The sequence below is a fragment of the Garra rufa genome, chromosome 24 (genome assembly GCF_049309525.1).
Source record: "Garra rufa chromosome 24, GarRuf1.0, whole genome shotgun sequence".
In the NCBI taxonomy this organism is placed as follows: Eukaryota; Metazoa; Chordata; class Actinopteri; order Cypriniformes; family Cyprinidae; genus Garra; species Garra rufa.
This window is the reverse complement of record NC_133384.1, coordinates 21230962-21254406: the sequence shown is the minus strand read 5'-3', so window position 1 is coordinate 21254406 and position 23445 is coordinate 21230962. Positions and strand designations below refer to the sequence as shown.

Sequence of the window (23445 nt, the reverse complement as noted above, 5' to 3'; positions counted from 1 at the left end):
ACTAAGTGGTTTGGGGACCAAAACGTTGACATTTTGGGTCCATGGCCTGGAAACTCCCCAGATCTTAAAACTTGTGGTCAATCCTTAAGAGGCGGGTGGACAAACAAAAACCCACTAATTCTGACAAACTCCAAGAAGTGATTATGAAAGAATGGGTTGCTATTAGTCAGGATTTGGCCCAGAAGTTGATTGAGAGCATGCCCAGTCGAATTGCAGAGGTCCTGAAAAAGAAGGGCCAACACTGCAAATACTGACTCTTTGCATAAATGTCATGTAATTGTCGATAAAAGCCTTTGAAACGTATGAAGTGCTTGTAATTATATTTCAGTACATCACAGAAACAACTGAAACAAAGATCTAAAAGCAGTTTAGCAGCAAACTTTGTGAAAACTAATATTTTTGTCATTCTCAAAACTTTTGGCCACGACTGTACATTCAAATGCAAATGCAAATGCAAAACCTAAAAAAAAAAAAATAAAAGTTAGCAGTTATGACCGGCAAACTCTTTTGAGCAACTAGTAGAGCTAAATACATATGTAAGCTATAGGCCTATAGGCTTGATTTATTAAACAGCTATATGGGCATTTAGTGGTTAAACCATGGCATATGAATATTATTTTTCTGGCCACCAAACTCCTCTAATTTGCCTCTTTGCACTTGAATTTAAAAACGTTCCTTGATTTGAACCCAAAATGCTCCACTAATTGTAATTCTTTATCACTCCCCAAAATAAAATGTGATTAAAAAACATAGTCAGAATATTTATCAATACACAATCATTGCACATTATGTGTTAATAATTACTATAAACTGCTGCAAATATAGTGAAACTGCTGTCTGTCTCAATTAAACCCTTTCAAACATATAGAGTGTTTTCACGACGCGTCATCAATGGGCCATATTGGTGGCACTGGACATAAACAATGCCACAGAACCGAATGAAACTTGCATATGTTGCAGATTATTGCTGCTGAAAATGGTAAATTATTGTCATGTTTTGGTCTGTAATAAATGGTCAAAAACATTTGGAGTTCTATAGACTGCCAAAAATATAACAAATCAAGGAAAAGAGTGCAAAAAAACTGTCTGAGGAACAAAAGGTGTTTGTGGTTGGCCAAACTGAACCAGGATTTCCAGAACAAGAATCTTGACAACATTCATGTTTGTTTTTATCAATTCCGGTCAGGTAGACAAAATATAAGGCTAATATCTTTAATACTGCTCGTACATATCTTTACCACCTAACTTTAGTTCTTCAAAATATTGCGCCCTTTCCTGCTTACTAAGTCCTTCTCTGTATGATTTAGCAACTTCCACATGTTTTTTCCATGCATAAATTAGGGGAACAATGTATTCAGTAGTACATTAACCTTGCAATCCATGCTGTTGTTTACATCCATGTATCATCAATATGGCCGTGCATCCTGACCAAATCATGAAGTAAGTGCAAACTCTCTGTTGACAGTGCGGAGTTGTTTGGAACTGAAAGCCCTATGAACCACATGACCATGTAACGACGAGATCAAAGTATGTCACAACTCAGTTTTTTCAACGGCTATGCTTTCAACCACACCCACTTGAATGACATGAAATAATTGCACTGTGCTTTTTAGTGCTAATATGCGAATATGATAATAGAGCCGAAAACTTATTTTTTACCATAAAATTAAAATATTTTTAATTAAATGAGCATCCATTGTATATAGTGAATACACTTAGTAAAGTAATACTGAGACTTACAAATAAAAATTTAGAAAATCTCCACTGCTTCCCTTTGTATTTTCTTCTTCTCTCTCTTCAGCTCTGATTTCTGATGGACTGATTCCTTCTTCTGCATCATCAAATACCTCACATTTGAGAAACTCTTCATATTCGTCCTTTATCTTCTCTACTCTTTGAATAATCTCAGAGTAACATCCTGGTTGTTTTTGATCAAACTGGATATGTCCTCCTCCACACTGCTTTATTAACTGATAACTCTCTCTGTTTGGTACTCTTCATCAGCTGGAGGTTCTTTACTCTTATATATTCCTAGAAAATTGTTTCTAACTCTGTGGTTTGCTAGTGCATCCTTCCCCAGCAAGACAATCCTCAGCTCACTCACTTAAGCAAAAAACAAATACACACACATATCATGCAATGCAAATTCTCAATCAAATATGCAGTATTCAGATAGCAGTAATGTCAGAATTAACATTTTAATAATAAATTTACAGCCAAGACTGCCAAAATAGTCATAATGTGAGAACAAAAAGTACCAAACATCAGCACTCATTTAAATACAATTAATATTTTATATAAATGAATTACTTTAACTTACTGTTCGGATGGTAAACATTAAAACTTTCCTGTCTTGTAAGCCCTAATGTAAAACACACAGAGAAACACATCTGTTTGTGTGTGTGTGTGTGTGTGTGTGTGTGTGTGTGTGTGTGTGTGTATGTGTGTACCTGGTATTCATCACGTTGTGGGGACCAAATGTCCCCACAAGGATAGGAATACCAGTAGATTTTGACCTTGTGGGGACATTTCTCAGGTCCCCATGAGGAAACAGGCTTATAAATCATGCACAATGAGTTTTTTTGAGGAAGTAAAAGTGTGCACAATCTCCTGTGAGGGCTAGGTTTAGGTGTAGGGTAGGTGTAGGGCCATAGAAAGTATGGTTTGTACAGTATAAACCATTACGCCTATGGAATGTCCCCATAAAACATGTAAACCCAAGATGTGTGTGTGTGTGTGTGTGTGTGTGTGTGTGTGTGTGTGTGTGTGTGTGTGTGTGTGTGTGTGTGTGTGTTAAAAGTGCACCGTGTGAGGAAAAATCATCATGACTGACTTTGAATTGAATGTGTACAGTTAACAAGCTATTTAAAACTTTAAAGTGATAGTTACCAGGAAACATAACTGAAATCAGCTTTATGACTTGATTTTGTTGCTATTTCTGAGACCAACAAACACCCACTTTGACCAGTGGCTCTCTGTTTGAAGACAAAACCAAGCAGAACATAAAATAAACACACAAAAAAAAAAACACTACTAAAGTAAAACTCACATTTTTGCAAATTCATAAATCAACAGATTTTTTACCAGTTGCAGACGTGAGCTCATCCTCGTTGCCTTCAAGTCTTAAAAACGAAAGAGATTTAGACATAAGAAGGTAGAGATCACACCTGTAGGAGCATGAATCAAACCTGTTTGAGCCTCCCTATCACTGCAGGTTTTAAATATGATCTTTGTCTGACACACCTATTTCTTGTCTTGAAGTTTAACAAATCAGTTAATAAAGTGTGTCAAGTGCATTTGATTTGACAGACATCCAAAATGTGCACTTTTGGGGACCACTGCCATAAATGCACATTAGTTAACTTCATAATCTAGATGTGTTAAGTGGAGGCTTTGCACTGATTGTGCCAACTTCCCAGCTTTTAGAAATGAAAATACACCAGTCAAAAGTTTTTGAATAGTAAGATTTGAAGTCTCTTCTGCTCACCAAATCTGCATTTATTTGATTTAAAGTACAGCAAATTCTTTAATAGTTTTACTGTTTAAAATAACAGTTTTCTGATGGAATATATATTGTAAAATGTAATTCCTGTGATTTTAAAACTACATTTTAGCATCATTAGCATTAAATGTATACAGACGAAATTATTCGAAATTTATTTATTTAACAGCTATGCAGGCATTTAGTGGTTAAACCATGGCATTACATATAAATATTACTTTTCTGGCCACCAAACGGCTCTAATTTGCCTCTTCACACTTTTCACAAAACCTTTCACAAAGTCATCAAAATATATATTGACTCCAAGCGTTTGAATGGTATAGCGTATAATGTTACAAATTTCAGATAAATGCAAATCGTTTTTTTTGGCAATTCATCAAAGGATCCTGAAAATAAGGAATAAATTACATTTGAAAATATATTCAAATAGAAAGCAGTTATTTTTAAATAGTAAAAATATTTCACAATATTACTGCATTTTGTATTTTGGATCAAATAAAAAGAGGCTTGGTGAGCAGTAGAGGCTTCTTTAAACAACATAAAAAATCTCAGAGTTCAAAAACTTTTGATTGGTGGTGTTCTTAAGTGTAAAAAAAGAAAGATTTTTGTTTGTTTGTTGAATTTGTTATAGAGCTACCATATCATAAAGGACAAAGCACATAGCAACTGTAAATCACAGAAGTAACACTATTTTCTAAACTCACGGTAGAGGGCGATATATCATTTTCTGCACACGCTGTTCACTCTGCAGAGGGAGAACTAGTGATGGGAAGTTCGGATCATTTTACCGACTCGGATCTTTGAGTCTCGTTCAGCAAAATGAACGAATCTTTTTTCGAGTCATTTCGTTCATTTTACCAAAATATAATTAAAAAGCTACGTGTTTCTTCCATAACACATGTACTGCTTATACAAACGTTGATCACACTACAAACAAGACAAAACTATAATGCTATTAGAAACAGAAAAGATTAATTCATTGTTTACTTGGGTCTTCAGTCTATGATTAGCTCCATTAGCTCCCTCACCTCTATCTGTCCGGGTTTGAGTCGTTGGTTCATCACGTGACAGCCCCATAAACTTTACCTATGCTGCCTGAGCCGGTGTTGTGCCCATTTTCGACCCCTGCCAAATTATTACCCCCTCTTGTTGAAATTGCTACTTGATTGCCTAATCCTAACCCCACCCCTAATCCTAACCCCTCCCCCACACCTAACCCTAAACCTACCAATACTAGGGGGGGGGGGGGGTAGTAATCTGGCGGGGGTCAGAATTGATTAGTTCATCTCTCGAGTCATCGGGTTTGAGTCGTTCGTTCATAGTTGCGCGACTGAACGAATCACTCCCCGAGACGACTCGTTCTTCCCGAGTCACATTAAAGATTCGTTCAAGAACGACCCATCACTAGGGAGAACGTGCTGTGACGAAAGCAAACGATAGCTCTAGACTGAATGAAGTCAGCTGACTTTTCTCGTTCCTCACGTCTCTTCTCACCAAAGGATCTGGATATCTAAGGTATTTACAAAGTTTTAAAATGGTAATCATATAGTTGTTTCACGCGGAGGCCACTGTATTGCACAAGTGTACTCGTTAGCTTAATCAAACAGACAATATGATTAACGTTATATGAATTTGCCCATATTATCTTAGTAGTTGTTTCCCTTTAATAATGATATAACAGCTTATTTTACTGTTGTAGACTGTGTTGTGTCGTCGAATCATTGCTTGTTTCGTTAACGTTACATGTTTATTTTCCCTGCAGCACTGTGAATAATCCATCTGGATGCTAAACAGATTGCTGGAGAATTTTCCTATATAATCTGTATAATGATTTTAAGTGTTTACGAACAAATTAGATGGATCACATTGCTAGCTTTAATTAATGGGAGACAACATTACCGTAGATTTTTAGCAAAGGTCAAATTCTAACAGCAGCATCGTGATCATGTGACCATGCAGCATCTCTTCGCAGCTCGATATCCAGTCAGTGCATACAACACCAACAAGGATTAAACGATTTTTGGATACATCTAGAGAATATATACTTGATATCGTTTATTTAATCGTCTCGTCTTTGTCTGTGAAGAGATGTTTGTATTTGGGCACTGTGGTATTTGATGCCTAAATAGGCTATACGTACATAGGCAGCTCACTCGGTTTTGACAGACAACCGCTGCCTGCTGTGTTTCAATTAACAACAGCATACTAGGTTTGCAGACCACATGACTATGGATTTTTGTTCTCTAGTGACAGAACTCAGTTTTTTGTCTGTGGCCAAAAGTCTGAACAAATCTGACCATATTTTCATACTAAATGAGCTATTTGTGCCCATTAATCCCAGATGTCATAGGAGCATCATGTGATTGTTAGACTTCTTCCTCTTGAGGTTTTAAATAACAAGAAATATAAGCTAGATAGCTATTTTTATAAATAAAGGTGTCAGTGTCATGCATAGTTTATACAGAACCATTTAGTTGGCTGCTTCTCAACTAAAAAAGGACTTTTTATCTGTCATAAATTGCTACTACAAAACAGTTTTTCCAGATTTGCTCAACTGTCTGTTTTCCACACTTCCTCACATGGTTTCTGTTTTACAGTCAGTGTCATGTGCCTTATGTCTTGGTCATGTGACCGTGTTCCATGTTAGTCCTACATATAAATGTTGTATAAATAGTCCTGGAAATTGCTATTGTTACTACTGCAAATCATTCTCACATAAACATATAAAATAAAAATGCTAACACAAAAATAATATATTAAGCATATTTAGACATTTAAAGCTGTTTTATTATTTGATGGCACCTGTATGTTAAAATATACATGAAAGACACTAATTCTGCAGCTTGTGTATTGTGCAGAATGTTTAGAAGTGCAGAAATAAACCCAGAAAGTAAGCTTCTTTTTTACTTCATTTTGTATCAGACACATTCAAAATGGACTTCTCCAAGCTTCCCAAGATCCGAGATGAGGAGCGAGAGGGACAGTTTGGATATGTGCATGGCGTATCTGGACCTGGTTAGTAGGAATTCAGATGTCAGTTTTTATTTTAATATTATTTTAATTAATTAATTATTTATTTTAACCAGAGCTTTAGGTTTTTATTTTATGTTACTTGAATTATTATGCCACCAGAGATTTTGGTATTTTATTTGGATTTTTTTCTGTTTTTTAATTTATGATTTTTTTTTTTTTTGTTAAAGGCACAATATATAAGATTTTTATGTATTTATTTATTATTATTATTATTATTATTATTTTTTGGCTTTTGTTAAAGGCACAATAGGCACAAAACAGTGTTATATATTTTGCCGACTTGTGTACTGATTTATCCCAAATTTTGTAGAAAACATGGAAACCCCGAAGAAACTTTCATGTTATGCATTTTATTAGACAAGTGACGAACGCAAACAGTACCATTATAACATAACACACTCAAATGTATCTAGTATGATAAAACAGCCCTGCTTTGTCCTACATACGCATGACCGGAAGAAGGGGAAGCGGTCAACTGTGGCATAATGAAAGTTTTGCTGCTTTCAAGCCATGTATCGCACTCGTTCTTCATTAGCAATCCCTCCAGTTGCCTTGTTTCGCTTTCACAACTTTCAGCCCTTAAGTGACCTTAGTAAGTCTTCAATACATTTGCTCATCCATGGACACGATTTCTACCCAAGTCCCAACGGATTGCATCGGCTTTGGGGATTAAGACTAAAACTCCCATAATTCCCCACTCAATCAGGGTGTCATCAAACTATGCCTTTGTTTCTCTGTTTGTTTTGAATATGCACCCTCTAGCGGTGAAAACTTACATATTGTGCCTTTAAATATTTTAAATTCACAAGTCATTTTTGAAGATCCTATTACTTACTCACTAATTATTTCATAGTGGTGACGGCCTCCAGTATGGCAGGAGCTGCCATGTACGAGCTGGTTCGAGTGGGCCACAGTGAGCTTGTGGGAGAGATCATTAGACTGGAGGGTGACATGGCCACCATTCAGGTCTATGAAGAGACATGTATCCTTTTCTTACCTTGGTACAGGACATGCTTTCTATGGTTTCTGTAGCACACATTGTGTAGAATCTATTAAATAGTAGGTAGTTTTCCTGAGCTTTCGTCAGCTGGTGTGTCAGTTGGTGACCCTGTCCTGCGCACAGGGAAGCCTCTCTCTGTGGAGTTAGGACCAGGAATCATGGGCTCCATCTTTGATGGTATCCAGCGTCCCCTCAAAGACATCAATGACATCACCCAAAGTATCTACATTCCTAGAGGAGTCAACATAGGTGCCCTTAACCGTGATCTGAAGTGGGAGTTCTCTCCATCCAAGAGCATTCGAGTAAGTGAAAGATTAGTCGCTTTGGATAAAAAGCGTCTGCTAAATGAATAAATGATTAGTTTCAGTTTAGATCAATTTCAGTTTTCATACACCTGGCAGAATCTGCAAAATGTACATTATTTGACCAAAATAAGAGGGATCATACAAAATGCATGTTATTTTTTATTTAGTACTGACCTGAATAAGATAGTTCACATAAAAGACATTTACATATAGTCCACATTAGAAAATAATAGTTGAATTTATAAAAATGACCTCGTTCAAAAGTTTACATACACTTGCTACAGAAGATACTTGCATGTTTCCTATAAGACAGAATAAGTTAAATTTACCCTCATCTTCAAATTCAAGAAGTTTTCACCCCCTGGGTCTTAATGCGTTATGGTTCCTTCTGGAGCATCAGTGAGCGTTTGTACCTTCTGTGATAGTTGCATATGAGTCTCTCAGTTGTCCTCAGTGTGAAAAGATGGATCTCAAAATCATAGTCATTGTTGGTAAGGGTTCAAATACACAAAGATGCTGAAAAACCAAAGAATTTGTGGGACCTCAAGGATTTTTCTGAAGAACAGTCCTACCAACTATCACTAAACAAAAAAACACATTGGGCCATTCAACTATCAAGTGTATGTCAACCTTTGAATGGGGTCATTTTTATAAATTCAACTATTATTTTCTTATGTTGACTATATATAATCGTCTTTTATGTAAAATATCTTATTCAGGTCAGTACTAAATAAAAAAACAACATGCATTTTGTATGATCCCTCTTTTTTTGGTAAAATAATTAACAATTTATTAATGTAATGATTGAATGATTTTAAGCTGTTGTTTCTGTGTCCAGGTTGGCAGTCACGTCACTGGAGGTGATATCTATGGTATGGTGTTGGAAAACTCTCTTATTAAGCACAAAATAATGTTACCACCAAAAAGCAGAGGAACTGTCACATACGTAGCACCTCCTGGAAACTATGATGTCTCGGTGAGGTTATTAACATGAACATGTTTTTAAAAAACAGTAAAATGATAATGACTATGACAGAAGTCACTGTGAATGTGTGTTTGTCAGGATGTGGTGTTGGAGTTGGAGTTTGAGGGGATAAAAGAGAAGTACACCATGGTGCAAGTGTGGCCCGTGCGTCAAGTCCGGCCAGTCACCGAGAAACTTCCTGCAAATCACCCTCTGCTGACTGGTCAGCGGGTACTGGACGCCCTCTTTCCGTGAGTCACGCTGTGTAAAATGATTCCATAGGAAATTAAATAATATAAAGTTCCTATTATATTATACACTTAAAGTCAAAAGTTTACATAAATTCTGCAGAATCTGCAGAATGTTAATAATTTTACCAAAATAAAGGGATCATACAAAATGAATGTTATTTTTTTTATTTAGTACTGACCTAAATAAGACATTAAAGGGATAGTTCGAGCATTTAAGACATGAAGTTGTATGCAATCCTTATCAGCACTATAGTGTATACACACTGACCCACACTGCGTTCACCTCCCTGGTCAGAGTTCTGGCCGCTGGAAGTTTTTCAAGAAAGTGGTCACGGTTAGTTTCCGGGGCCTCAAAACTGTGCGTTTTTACGTGAAAAAAATATATGCGTTTCAAAGCTTGATTAATTTACATCACAAAAAACACTCCTGACAAAAATCATACCTCAGTTTTAATCGGCACTATATTCTTTCCGTTTCCATCAATCCGCGCTGCTGTCAGTTCGCACGTTCCGATCAGCTGTTGATAGCTCGCTGACAACATGTCTGACTACGAAACTTCTGATGATGAAACCAATTTTAGCACAATGTCAGACGGAACAGACGATGTATATATATTTATATTAGACCTCGTTTCACGTGATTTCCACAGGAGTCTAAACATCAGATTGTTTACTGTACAGTTTAGACATGGGATCTCCAGTCCTCGTGAGCTACTGTCTTGCTGGTTTTAGTTTTTCTCTGATGCAACACACCTGACTCAAATCAACGGGTAATTAGCAGGCTTGTACAGAATGTCTCATTTGAGAAAGGTGTCCTGTCATAGGAAAACATCGAGCTGCAGGAATGTAGCTCACGATGACCGGAGTTGGAGATACCTGGTTTAGACCTACCTGTATGTGACTTCAAGCACACTTATAAACACGATGATACCGACACACGTTCCGCATAGTTACAGACAATAACAAATATAGCAAAGCATCATATTTTGTTGTGTTATATAGGTTCAATTAAATTCATTAGTTATGACATTTGCCGATTTTCTCACCACATAGACAGTCGATTATTGTCGATGCTATCACTGCCCCCCGGTTAGAATATTCTCAGTGTAACGTTAGCCTAAAAACCGACGTTAGCTTCAAAATAAACCTGTCGTATGCGACATAAAGTTAGTAAATAGAGCTTACCCGTGGTACTGGTACAGCAGAACTCTTTAAAATCCGTTTTTTTTTTTATTTTTCCTCCTTGGTTGGGGATGTAATCGTCTTCGCTGAAGTGAGCACTGCACACACGGAAATCCTTGATACTGGATATTTTAGCTCCCGCAGAGTAGCCGATGGCAACCAGCCAAAGCTGTCTCATAACTATATCAGAAACAGGAAAACGATGGAATCTGAACGGCGATCCCTGCACATTCTTGTGGTCACAACCTGGGAATTTACAAGTTCGCACCATTGTTAATTTTCTACTTTTTACGTCGTTGTCATTCGAGTGTGTAATGGAACAGCTGATCGGAACGTGCGAACTGACAGCAGCGCGGATTGATGGAAACGGAAAGAATATAGTGCCGATTAAAACTGAGGTATGATTTTTGTCAGGAGTGTTTTTTGTGATGTAAATTAATCAAGCTTTGAAACACATATATTTTTTTTCACGTAAAAACGCACAGTTTTGAGGCCCCGGAAACTAACCGTGACTACTTTCTTGAAAAACTTCCAGCGGCCAGAACTCTGACCAGGGAGGTGAACGCAGTGTGGGTCAGTGTGTATACACTATAGTGCTGATAAGGATTGAATACAACTTCATGTCTTAAATGCTCGAACTAACCCTTTAACATATATTCTGCAAGAGAAAATAATAGTTGAATTTATAAAAATGTCCCCATTCTTGATTCTTAATGTTGTGTTGTTACCTGAATGATGCACAGCTGTGTTTTTTTTGTTTAGTGATAGTTGTTCATGAGTTCCTTGTTTGTCCTGAACAGTTAAACTGCCCGCTGTTCCCACAAATTCTTTAGTTTTTCAGTATTTTTGTGTACTTGAATCCTTTCCACTAATGACTGTATGATGTTAAAATCTATCTTTACTTTCTTTGTTTTCTGGGAAACATATAAGAATCTTCTGTAGCTTCTTAGGGGCAATACTAAATGAAAATGAAAAGATATTTAAGCAAAATAAGTTTACACCCCTGGCGTGTGACAATTTATACACCCCTGGCAGTGTAAAAAGATGGACCTCAAAACCATACAATAATTGTTGGAAAGGGTTCACAAAAATGCTGAAAAGCCAAAGAATTTGTGGGACCTGAATGATTTTTCTTAAGCGGGCAAGACAAACAAGGGACTCATAAACAACTATCACTAAATTAAAAAAAAAAACACAGATGTGGACCATTCAGGTAACAACACAGTATTAAGAATCAAGTGTATGTAAACTTTTGAATGGGGTGATTTTTATAAATTCCATTTTTTTTCCCTCTCTTGTGGACTATATGTGGTCTTTTATGTGAAATATTTTATTTTGGTCAGTATTTTGGTCAAATAATTAACATTTTGTAGATTCTGCAAGGTGTATGTAAACGTTTGACTTCAACTCATATGAGCCTTTAATGTAAAATCTTTCTAATATGCTGGTTTGGATCTTAAAAACATTTATTTTTATCATTATAAATGTCTTTACTGTCACTTTTGATTAATTTAATGCATCCTTACAGAATAAAATTATTAATTGCTTTAAAAAATCCCTTTTGAACAATAGTGTAAATGTCTGATAGCTCAACAGATCTTTCAGCTTACACTGTTTGATTTAACAGGTGTGTGCAGGGAGGAACCACAGCCATCCCTGGTGCTTTCGGTTGTGGTAAAACTGTGATCTCTCAGTCCCTGTCAAAGTACTCCAACAGTGATGTCATCGTCTACGTGGGCTGTGGAGAGCGTGGTAACGAGATGTCTGAAGTACTCAGAGATTTCCCTGAGGTGAATGGCACTATCATTTGTACCAACAGCAAAAACACACTGTAATAGACAGTAGTGTGATTGACCGTTCTCTTGCCCTACAGCTCACCATGGAGGTGGATGGAAAAGTGGAGAGCATTATGAAGAGAACAGCATTGGTTGCCAACACATCCAACATGCCCGTGGCTGCCAGAGAAGCTTCCATTTACACAGGTTTATTGAGCATTTGATAAAATAAGGTGTGAACTTTTAAAAACTTTCGGCTGTCTTGACATTAATGGGTGTTTGCTCCATCCAGGAATCACGCTGTCTGAGTATTTTAGGGACATGGGCTACAATGTGAGCATGATGGCTGACTCCACCTCTCGATGGGCAGAAGCCCTGAGGGAGATCTCCGGTCGTCTGGCTGAGATGCCCGCTGGTACGTCTGCAGTGAACATCTCAGTTACTATGGAAAATCTGTGACCCTGGACCACAAAACCAGTCTTAAGTAGCACGGTATATTTGTAGCAATAGCTAACAATACATTGTATGGGTCAAAAGTATCAATTTTCCTTTATGCCAAAAATCATTAGGATATTAAGTAAAGATCATGTTCCAAAAAGATATTTTGTAAAGTTCCTAATATAAATATATCAAAACTTTATTTTTTATTAGTAATATGGATAGCTAGGAACTTTACTTGAAAAACTTTAAAGGCAATTTTCTCAAGATTTAGATTTTTTTTGTTTTTAATACCTAGATATTTTTTTGCACCCTCAGATTCCCGATTTTCACATGTTTGTATTTCACCCAAATATTGTCCTAACAAACCACACATCAATGAAATATATTTACTCAGCTTTGACCCTTATTACTGGTTTTGTGGCCCTGGGTCACATTATAAACTACAAATCATGAGCTGAATTTGTATTTGTGTACTTGTGTTCACAGATAGCGGTTATCCTGCCTATCTCGGAGCACGTCTGGCTTCATTTTATGAACGTGCCGGTCGAGTTAAATGTCTTGGTAACCCAGAGAGAGAGGGTAGTGTGAGCATTGTGGGAGCGTAAGTAGATCTTTTGGACTAGTTTCAGTGCTTTTATCTTCTTCAGACTCCATTTGCTTGTTTGCTTTGGTAAAGTTTTGATTTATTATTTATGACTGCTGTTGTTACTGTTAAAGGGATACTTCACCCAAAAATGAAAATTCTATTATGAATTACTCGCCCCTTAGGTCGTTCCAAACCCGTAAGACCTTCAGTCATCTTTGAAACACAAATTAAGATATTTTTGATAAAATGTAAGAGCTTTCTGACCCTGCATTGACAGCATTACAACTACCACGTTCAAGGCCAAAAAAGCTAGTAAGGACATTGTTAAAATAGTCCATTTGACATCAGTGGTTCATCTGTAACGTTATGTGTCTACGAGAATACTTTTTGCTGGAGAGAAAATAAAATATCGATTTTCGATCTTTTATTTAGCAGTTCTTCTCTAACAAGAGTACCACAATGTATGCTGTGCTTGAAAACAAGCGGCTGTGCATTTTTGGGTGAACTATCCCTTTAATATGCCTTGTCTGCTGACTCACTGAAGCGTTTGTTTTAATTGCAGTGTGTCTCCCCCTGGTGGTGATTTCTCAGATCCTGTGACATCTGCTACTCTTGGTATTGTACAAGTAAGTGATTTAGATTTAGATTTCCTTCACAATGCAGTCTTACCACACTGGCTCATTGCAGAATAACATTGTTCTTTTTCCAGAGATAAACAGTCCATTTGTTATCCATTCTGTTTCTCAAACAGGTGTTTTGGGGTCTGGATAAAAAGCTGGCTCAGAGAAAGCATTTCCCTTCAGTGAACTGGCTCATCAGTTACAGTAAGTACACACGAGCACTGGACGAGTACTACGACAAGCACTTCCCTGAATTTGTGCCGCTGCGTACTAAAGCCAAAGAGATCCTGCAGGAAGAGGAAGACTTGGCTGAGATTGTGCAGCTTGTGGGGAAGGTGAGTTAGCGGGTTCATGCATGTTTACTGTTTACAGTCGTGGCCAAAAGTTTTGAGAATTACATAAACTTTGGAAATTGGAAAAGTTGCTGCTTAAGTTTTTATAATAGCAATTTGCATATACTCCAGAATGTTATGAAGAGTGATCAGATCAATTGCAAAGTCCTTCTTTGCCATGAAAATTAACTTAAAGGAACCGTATGTAGGATTGTGGCCAAAACTGGTACTGCAATCACTTTCAAAATACTGTAGAACGGTGTTTCCCCTCCCGCTCCCCCCTGACTCAAGGTTGCCAGCTAAGCTGCAGGAGTAGGCTGCAACAAGGAGCTTCCAATGGCAAGTGACGAGTCTTACACAGTAATTTGTTTTTCTTCTGTTAATGTTTATGCTTCACAAGAGATGTTTTGCGAAGTAATTATGTATCGCAAAAATTTACAGATGGCGATTAGCCAAATATTTCGTAAAGATGTACTGTAATACCACATTTCAGTTGGAATATAGATTGTTCTCATACCCTGCTCGTGGTGCGATATAAAGCTTTTTATGGACGCATTTAGCACGGCCGACCGCGGAAAATCCACTGTGTACGGAAGCAAAGTTAGCCAAACATAGATGAATCTTACCTGTCAAGGAGAAAATTAGCTACGTTGGCGTCTATCTTCAAATTCTTCTCCGTTTTCAGCCGTCTCCATCATTCAAAGGCATCTCCTATACAAATCCTTGTTTTATTTCGGACTTTGTCACGACGTATTTCGGATTCATAACGAGGTCTTTTAGGTTTCGTAATTTTATACACATGTTTTATCCGACTCGTTCTTAGCAGCAGCTGTAACTAACTAGAGCTTAGCTGGCAACCCGTCTCACGAAACTCTACTGACTTCGTGATTGGTAGATAGCTGGAGGGTGGAGCCTCAGACCAAAACACAAAACGACAACAATAACATCAGTTGAGGGCTGCAACTCTCACTTTTAAATGACAATATCCTGGCCGGACCACTGTTGTCAGTGATATAAGTATTTGAAATGAACATGATTTCTTAATGTCTAGGGACATGTCAGGGCCATTTTATGATTAAATGACATAAATTTCTTACATACGGTTCCTTTAATCCCGAAAAAACTTTCCATTGCATTTAATTGCTGTCATTAAAGGACCTGCTGAGATCATTTCAGTAATCGTCTTGTTAACTCAGGTGAGAATGTTGATGAACATAAGGCTGGAGATCTTTATGTCGGGCTGATTGGGTTAGAATGGCAGACTTGACATGTTAAAAGGAGGGTGATGCTTGAAATCATTGTTCTGACCATGGTGACCTGCAAAGAAACGCATGCAGCCATCATTGCGTTGCATAAAAATGGCTTCACAGGCAAGGATATTGTGGCTACTAAGATTGCACCTAAATCAACAATTTATAGGATCATCAAGAACTTCAAGGAAAGAGGTTCAATTCTTGTTAAGAAGGCTTCAGGGCGTCCAAGAAAGTCCAGCAAGCGCCGGGATCGTCTCCTAAAGAGGATTCAGCTGCGGGATCGGAGTGCCACCAGTGCAGAGCTTGCTCAGGAATGGCAGCAGGCAGGTGTGAGCGCATCTGCACACACAGTGAGGCCAAGACTTTTGGAAGATGGCCTGGTGTCAAGAAGGGCAGCAAAGAAGCCACTTCTCTCCAAAAAACATCAGGGACAGATTGATCTTCTGCAAAAAGTATGGCGAATGGACTGCTGAGGACTGGGGCAAAGTCATATTCACCGATGAAGCCTCTTTCCGGTTGTTTGGGGCATCTGGAAAAAGGCTTGTCCGGAGAAGAAAAGGTGAGCGCTACCATCAGTCCTGTGTCATGCCAACAGTAAAGCATCCTGAGACCATTCATGTGTGGGGTTGCTTCTCATCCAAGGGAGTGGGCTCACTCACAATTTTGCCCAAAAACACAGCCATGAATAAAGAATGATACCAAAACACCCTCCAACAGCAACTTCTTCCAACAATCCAACAACAGTTTGGTGAAGAACAATGCATTTTCCAGCACGATGGAGCACCGTGCCATAAGGCAAAAGTGATAACTAAGTGGCTCGGGGACCAAAACGTTGAAATTTTGGGTCCATGGCCTGGAAACTCCCCAGATCTTAATCCCATTGAGAACTTGTGGTCAATCCTCAAGAGGTGGGTGGACAAACAAAAACCCACTAATTCTGACAAACTCCAAGAAGTGATTATGAAAGAATGGGTTGCTATCAGTCAGGATTTGGCCCAGAAGTTGATTGAGAGCATGCCCAGTCGAATTGCAGAGGTCCTGAAAAAGAAGGGCCAACACTGCAAATACTGACTCTTTGCATAAATGTCATGTAATTGTCGATAAAAGCCTTTGAAACGTATGAAGTGCTTGTAATTATATTTCAGTACATCACAGAAACAACTGAAACAAAGATCTAAAAGCAGCAAACTTTGTGAAAACTAATATTTGTGTCATTCTCAAAACGTTTGGCCACGACTGTATATACATCACTTTTTGTGAAATTTCTCAGTGGTAAAACACATTTTTTTTAGGCATCATTGGCTGAAACAGATAAGATCACGCTGGAAGTTGCCAAATTGATCAAAGATGATTTCCTGCAGCAAAATGGATACACGCCTTATGACAGGTATTGAACTGATACCGAGTATCATGAAACTGAGGATCTTTAAAAGAGATAGTTCACCCAAATCATTAATTACTCTCCTTCATGTCCAAATGCGTGAGACCTTTGTTTATCGTTCGTTTATCGGATTTCATCAAAATTGAGATAATTTTGATGAAATCCGAGAGCTTTCTGACCCTGTTTAGAGGGTCCTACCATGTTCAAAGTTTGTAAGGACATTGTTAAAATAGTCCATGTGACATCAGTGGTTCAACTGTAATTTTATGAAGCTATAAGAATACTTTTTGTTGTCCAATTTTTGTAGAATTCTTCTCCTCTGCATCACCCTAGCACCATTTTAGAGAGCATCACAACACATGCGCATGCTTTCCTTTGAATGTTGAATAAAAAATTGTTGAATAAAGTTATTTTATATTTGTTGTTTTTTGTGCAACAAAGTATACAGTGAACCACTGATGTCACACTGACTATTTTGTTGATGTTCTTGGTACCTCTCTGGACCTTGACCGTGGTAGGACCCTTGCTGTCTATGCAGGATCAGAAAGCTCTCGGACTTCATCAAAAATATCTTAATTTGTGTTCCAAAGATGAACAGGTTTGGAATGACATGAGGGTGAATGATAAATGACAGAATTTTCATTTTTGGGTGAACTAACCCTTTAACTGCATGATGTGTAAATGTGTCGTTTTGGGTCTAAAATGTTCAATTTCTCATTTTCAGGTTCTGTCCATTCTATAAGACAGTGGGTATCTTGTCCAACATGATTGCGTTCTATGATATGGCGCGTCATGCCGTAGAGACCACTGCACAGAGCGACAATAAGATCACTTGGGCCATGATCAGGGAGCACATGGGAGAAATTCTCTACAGGATCAGTTCCATGAAATTCAAGGTACAGGATGTAAAACATTGTTTGTGAATCTTACCTTGATCATGTCTATACCATTGTTTTTCTTACTTCAAGCCACTGATTTTACATAATTATTTTATGCAATAAAGTAAACTTGCAGCCCTCTTCGAAGTTTTCTCAGGTTTCCATCTAGGATCCACAGGTCTAGCACTTGATTTATTATGACTCACAATATCTTGTTTTGCCAGTAGCTTGGTTCCTCTTTCGTAGTGATCATCCACAAGTCTTGTGAACAAGCCAAACAGTGCAATTTAATCACATTATATGGCCAAAGATTGAATGTTATGCCTTAGCATTATTATTAAAGCTGAAGTGTGTTCTTTTCTTCTATCCCAGCTTAACGTGCTGTCAGCTATATAAATATTCTGTTCATTGACTAGGAGTGTTTGAAAAGACACACATTTGAAAGGAAATGAAAACTAATTTTTAAATTTCATTGTTCAGTAGAGTTGTAAATATTGTAAATGTTTGTAAAACAAAAACATGCATTAATTTAGAGAACTTCATTCCATAATTATACTTTATCCTGTTTTATTTTACTATTTAAAAGTTGCTATTATATTCTATTTTTGATATCTTTTGAAGACCTATTATGCCCCTTTTTTACAAGATGTAATATAATAATAATAATAATAATAATAATAATAATTATAAAATATAATATATAATATAATAATTAATAATAAAAGTCTCCGGTGTCCCAAGAATGTGTCTGTGAAGTTTCAGCTCAAAATACCATTCATTCCAGATAATTTATTATATAATTTTGAAAATGTCTATTTTGAGTGAAAACAGAAGCATGCTGTTTTCGTGCATGACTCTTTAAAATGCAAATGAGCCGCTGCTCCCCGCCCCCTTTTCTAGAATAGGACTGTGCGTTTACACCTCATAGCTCAGATATTTTGCTAAAAAAACATCTGTTTGGTTTTGATTATCATGTCTATTGCACTGAAATAATGTATTTTAAAGCCATATTAGTTTAAAGCCACTTCTGATATACGCTTTTCTGAGCTCACACATCCAAAGCAAGGGCACATAAAGCAGCTGTCACACGGCATGTGTGTACTAAACTACGTTCTCTTTCATGTCTTATTGCACTTAAACTGTCAAATACACATAAGTTTATATTAAAAACACATGAGTTATGGAAACAGATGGTTATGTTTGTGAAGGTAAAAAACTGGGAAAGTATTTCCATGTTTATATTAGATCTGTGTGACAGCAGCATAATATACATTAAATAAATCAATAAATCCACTGCTCTCTTGTCTACTCTGAGGCTGGGACTAAAAAGTGTTCTGTGCTCATCTGTGCAGCCAACGACAGAACAGTTAGAATGCTTTGCTCGAACTTTGCTCGAATCTGAGCAGCTCATTTTTTCACAAGCTTGAAGAAAAAGCCTTACCAAAATGAAGTTACTGGGTTGTTCTTTTTCAGATTATCTGGGTTGGTAGATGCACCCAAGGACATGATTATAGCAGATTTTCATGATATGTCACCTTTATTGTAACTGTTTTTCAGGACCCGGTGAAAGAGGGTGAGGAGAAGATCAAAGCTGATTATGCCCAGCTCCATGAAGACATGCAGAACTGCTTCCGTACACTGGAAGACTAAGAATCTGTCCTCAGCTATCATTCTCAGGGCTGGGCAGCAAAACCCCACATCCCCCCATACGTACACAATGTCCTATTCCTTTGTCTTATTGCTGTCTAATACATTCCACTGCTTTTTGTTCGTCTTGTGGTGTTATAGATGCTCTATTGTTCTTGTGGATTTCTGCAAATACTTTTGTTTGTGTGTGTGTGCGTGTGTGAATTAGTGTATATGTGCAAACTGTATGATCCGCTTCACAAGCTTCTGCTCTGCCCCAGGTCTTTAAATATTACAAATTATCTTCTCAAGATATAGATGTCATTAAATAATTTGATGTAATTATTGTTCTATTTTTATCTGTACAGAAGACTGAAAGACATGACTTCAGAGAATTACTATATTTACTGCTGGAATATTTACAGTTTTGATGGTTGCCAAAATATTTCCTGTGATGTTTATGGTATGGCTGTTTACTGCAGTATTGTCCTGTATATTTCTTTGATGACACTTCCTCTTCATTGCTCACATGAAAATGTGTTTGAGTTCTGGACAAATATAAATAAATATTGATGAATTTACAAGTATTGTGAACAGTATTTAATTCGATGTGTTTCAAGGTCCTCAAATTTTAAACAAAGTTTAAATATTTATATATATATACAGTCAAGCCCGACACCTGACAAATTCTGACATAAAGTTATTTTTATTCAACCAGCAAGTTTTTTTTTTTTTTGATTAGAAATGACACAGACGTCTCCCAGAAGATAATAAGACGGTGTACAAGAGGCATCATTGTGCAAATTTTTTTTTTACTCTCATTTACATTTGAACAAAAAGTGGCATGTCTAAAATTATTCATACCCTTCTCAATAATCAATAGAAAAGCCTTTATTGGCCATTACAGCAATTAAACACTTCCTATAATTGCTGACCAGCTTTTTGCATGTCTCCACTGGTATTTTTGCCCATTCATCTTTAGTGATGAGCTCCAACTCTTTCAGGTTGGAGGGTCTCCTTGCCATCACCCTGATCTTTAGCTCTCTCCACAGATTCTCAATTGGATTTAAGTCAGGACTCTGGCTGGGCCACTGCAAAACGTTAATGTTTTTGTCTACTAATTCATTTCTTCACCACTTTTGCTGTGTGTTTTCGGTTGTTGTGCTGAAATGTCCACTGGTGCCCAAGGCCAAGTTTCTCTGCAGACTGCCTGATGTTGTTGTTGAGAATTTTGATGTATTGCTCCTTTTTCATGGGGCTGTTTACTGTGATTAGGTTCCCTGGTCCACCAGCTAAAAAACACCCCCAAAACATTAGGTTCCCACCACCATGTTTGACAGTGGGGATGGTGTTCTTAGGGTTGAAAGCTTCTCCTTTTTTACACCAAATGAAGGCTTCATCATTGTGGCCAAATAACTAAATTTTTGTTTCATGTGATCATTAAACAGAAGACCAGATATCTTCTTCTTTGTCCAGATGAGCATTTGCAAATACCAAGAGGGCTTTTGTGTGCCTTATCTGAAGAAGTGGTGTCCTCCTTGGTCTGCATCCGTGGAACCCAGCGGTGTGCAGTTTCCGTTGGACTGTCTACCTTGAGATGCCACCAGCAGAGCCCAGATTCATCAGGATGGCCTTGGTGGTGATCCTTGGATTCTTTTTTTACCTCTCTCACTATCCTCCTGGCCAGCACAGGTGTCACTTTTGGCTTCCGACCATGTCCTCTGAGATTTTTCACAGTGCGGAACGTCTTGTATTTTCTAATAATACTTTGCACTGTAGCCACTGGAACTTCAAAACATTTAGATATGGTCTAATAGCCCTTTCCTGACTTGTGAGCAGCCACAATGCGCAGCCGCAGGTCCTCAGTGAGCTCCTTTGTCTTAGCCATGACTGTCCACAAACCAACAACAGATAGCGTCTGTTTTTCACCTGTTGAGTTGATTAAAACAGCTGTTCCTAATGAGTCAGGGTAATTAGGATGCTTTAGAACAGCTTGGACTATTTGGGATGGTATAGAACTTTGGATTTTTCCATAGACTGTGACAGTTTGCAAAGGGTATGAATAAATTTGGACGTGCAACTTTTTGTTCAAATGTAAAAAAAAGCTGAGAAATATTTCATTCCACAATGATGCCTCTTGTACATTGTCTTATCTTTTAGGAGAAGTCTGTGTCATGAATGAACAGAGATAAAAATTGATTGAATAAAAGTAACTTTAAGTCAGAATTTGCCAGGGACATTACTGTATGTATGTATGTATATATATATATATATATATATAGGATATATATATATATAGAGAGAGAGAGAGAGAGAGAGAGTGAGAGTGAGAGAGAATATAATGGCTACAAGTATGAAATATGTGGAAATGATTCCCTCCCACAAAAAGGAAAACTGCTGCCCTGCTCTCAAAATTTCTTCTTCTATTACTTGAAATGAAGATGTTTAACTGTCACCCTTGGCTTAGTCATGTGCTCTTCATTTTACACCTGTTTTGAGATATGTACTGTGTAAACAGTGCTTTAAAAATAAATTGGGTGGTGTATTTGCAACCTTTTCATCACTGTGTAGGGAGTAGTTCCTCAAGTATTTCTGGCTTTGTCACTGAGCAGCCAACAACTTTTTACAAATATCATATGATCTGGCATAAATGGCATATCATAAAAAAATTCCCCATTTTATAGAATAAAATAAATGTTGTCATAAACTTATATAAACATTAATTATGTATATTTTTTAATTACAAATGTAGCTAGTACAAATGTCTCTGATTTAGTGTCTGCCTATATCTGTACTCTTCATCCAAACACTTAATGTTTCCATTTTCATGTCAATTTTTAACCTTTCCTCCATTTTTTACACTTTAAGCCTGGTTTGTTCACAAAGGTTGAATATCATGTTTATGCAGATGTGTCTGCATTTATGTGCAATCTATTTACTTAGATATGTGTGCGTTTGAATGATGTCAATTTGTTTAACTGGTTTTGCTGCATTTTGTCATCTTGAGACTGGAATGTGGCTACTCAAGGTCCCTGCCCTGCTTTCTTGTCTATGCAGTTATAACACTGCCACATCTAACTTGTGTCTATGATTAGGTTTGTTTTAACTTTATGTTGTTTGTTTTTTGTTACACATCATAATAAGTGCCATAGATAAATCTAACCGTAAACTGATACACCCACAACTATGACCATATGTGTCAAAACCTCATTTACAAACATAATATAGTCTTTTAATATTGTTGGGTCTTTTAATAAATGTTATGTGTCTAAACTGATGAAAGAGTGCTATAAAAGGTTAGAACACATCATCCATCTACTATTTCTATGTTTACCTCATCAAGCGAACACAATTTGTTTGCAATCTTGAAAATACGCGCCTTTTCAAACTTGATATAAACGAACTAATGATATAAATCTTGATATATACTTAAAGGGAACCTTGGGTATTACAACTTGTATGGCGTAATATAACGTAAATTATGTCTCTTACTGTAATATGTAGTAGAAAACCCATAAAAGATTTATGTTTTTAAAAAAATCCACATTGGGGGGTGCCATTATTTTAATGAGGGCAAATGTTTGCACTCTGTGAGCTACTGCCGCTACCCGTTGCTATTTTAACTCAGAAAATGAACTACTGATATGATGACCACAGCTACTGAAAGAGCTTACAGTTGGCGATGGATATAAGCGTAGGCTTAAAAAAAATGCTGTACTATTGATCCCCCCCCCCCCCCCCCACACACACACAAGGAGTCTATTGTTCTCTGGAAATTGAATAAAATCCGTCAGTGGCTGTGGCGTCATGACAAGCGTCAACATGTTTACATCTTGCCAAGATGGCATTTAGCTTTTCTTCTCTGTCGTTTGTAGGCTCTTTCAGTAGCTGTAGTAGACTAAAAGCCTCAAAGTCATCAGGGCAAAAGTGAAGAGAACAAAGACGCAGGTCTTTAGAAAGTTCTACTCATCTACAGGCATCATCCTGTTTCTTACTCCTATTCTTATCACTAGGAAAGCAGTGAAGACTTACATTGGTTCTCTTGTTGCCCTTCAACTGCAAATAGCAACCAGAAGCTGCACAATGTGGCACTGTATCAACATTTTATTATGTGTATTATTCAAATAATGTAAATCTTTCATCGGTTTTCCACTACATATTGCAGTAATATACATAATTTATGTTATATAAAGCCATACAAGCCTTAAAACCCAGAGTTCCCTTTAAATGTTTAGAAACAAACATTATTTCTTTTGAAATGTAATATTTTTAATATATATATATATATATTTAGAATTCTGACTATAGCCAATATAT

At 37.2% G+C, this 23445-nt stretch overlaps 1 protein-coding gene across 1 annotated transcript; it reads left to right on the top strand.

The window, feature by feature from the left end:
• Positions 1 to 4877: 4877 nt before the first annotated feature.
• On the top strand, positions 4878 to 19712 carry atp6v1ab (ATPase H+ transporting V1 subunit Ab). The gene is made up of 15 exons (XM_073830494.1): positions 4878 to 5017; positions 6425 to 6517; positions 7389 to 7517; positions 7623 to 7837; positions 8679 to 8816; positions 8904 to 9055; positions 11864 to 12026; positions 12110 to 12218; positions 12304 to 12426; positions 12939 to 13053; positions 13601 to 13664; positions 13790 to 13993; positions 16536 to 16630; positions 17349 to 17520; positions 19060 to 19712. The coding sequence occupies exons 2-15, from the start codon at positions 6436 to 6438 to the stop codon at positions 19150 to 19152; spliced, it is 1854 nt and encodes a 617-aa protein (XP_073686595.1). The 5' UTR covers positions 4878 to 5017; positions 6425 to 6435; the 3' UTR covers positions 19153 to 19712.
• The last annotated feature ends 3733 nt before the right edge of the window (positions 19713 to 23445 follow it).

Excerpts from the sequence above, each read along its gene's own strand:
- atp6v1ab (XM_073830494.1), top strand. The coding sequence starts at position 6,436 with ATGGACTTCTCCAAGCTTCCCAAGATCCGAGATGAGGAGCGAGAGGGA. Across the intron at positions 12,427-12,938 it reads TCTGGCTGAGATGCCCGCTG|ATAGCGGTTATCCTGCCTAT; the intron begins GTACGTCTGCAG and ends TTGTGTTCACAG. Across the intron at positions 16,631-17,348 it reads GGATACACGCCTTATGACAG|GTTCTGTCCATTCTATAAGA; the intron begins GTATTGAACTGA and ends TCTCATTTTCAG.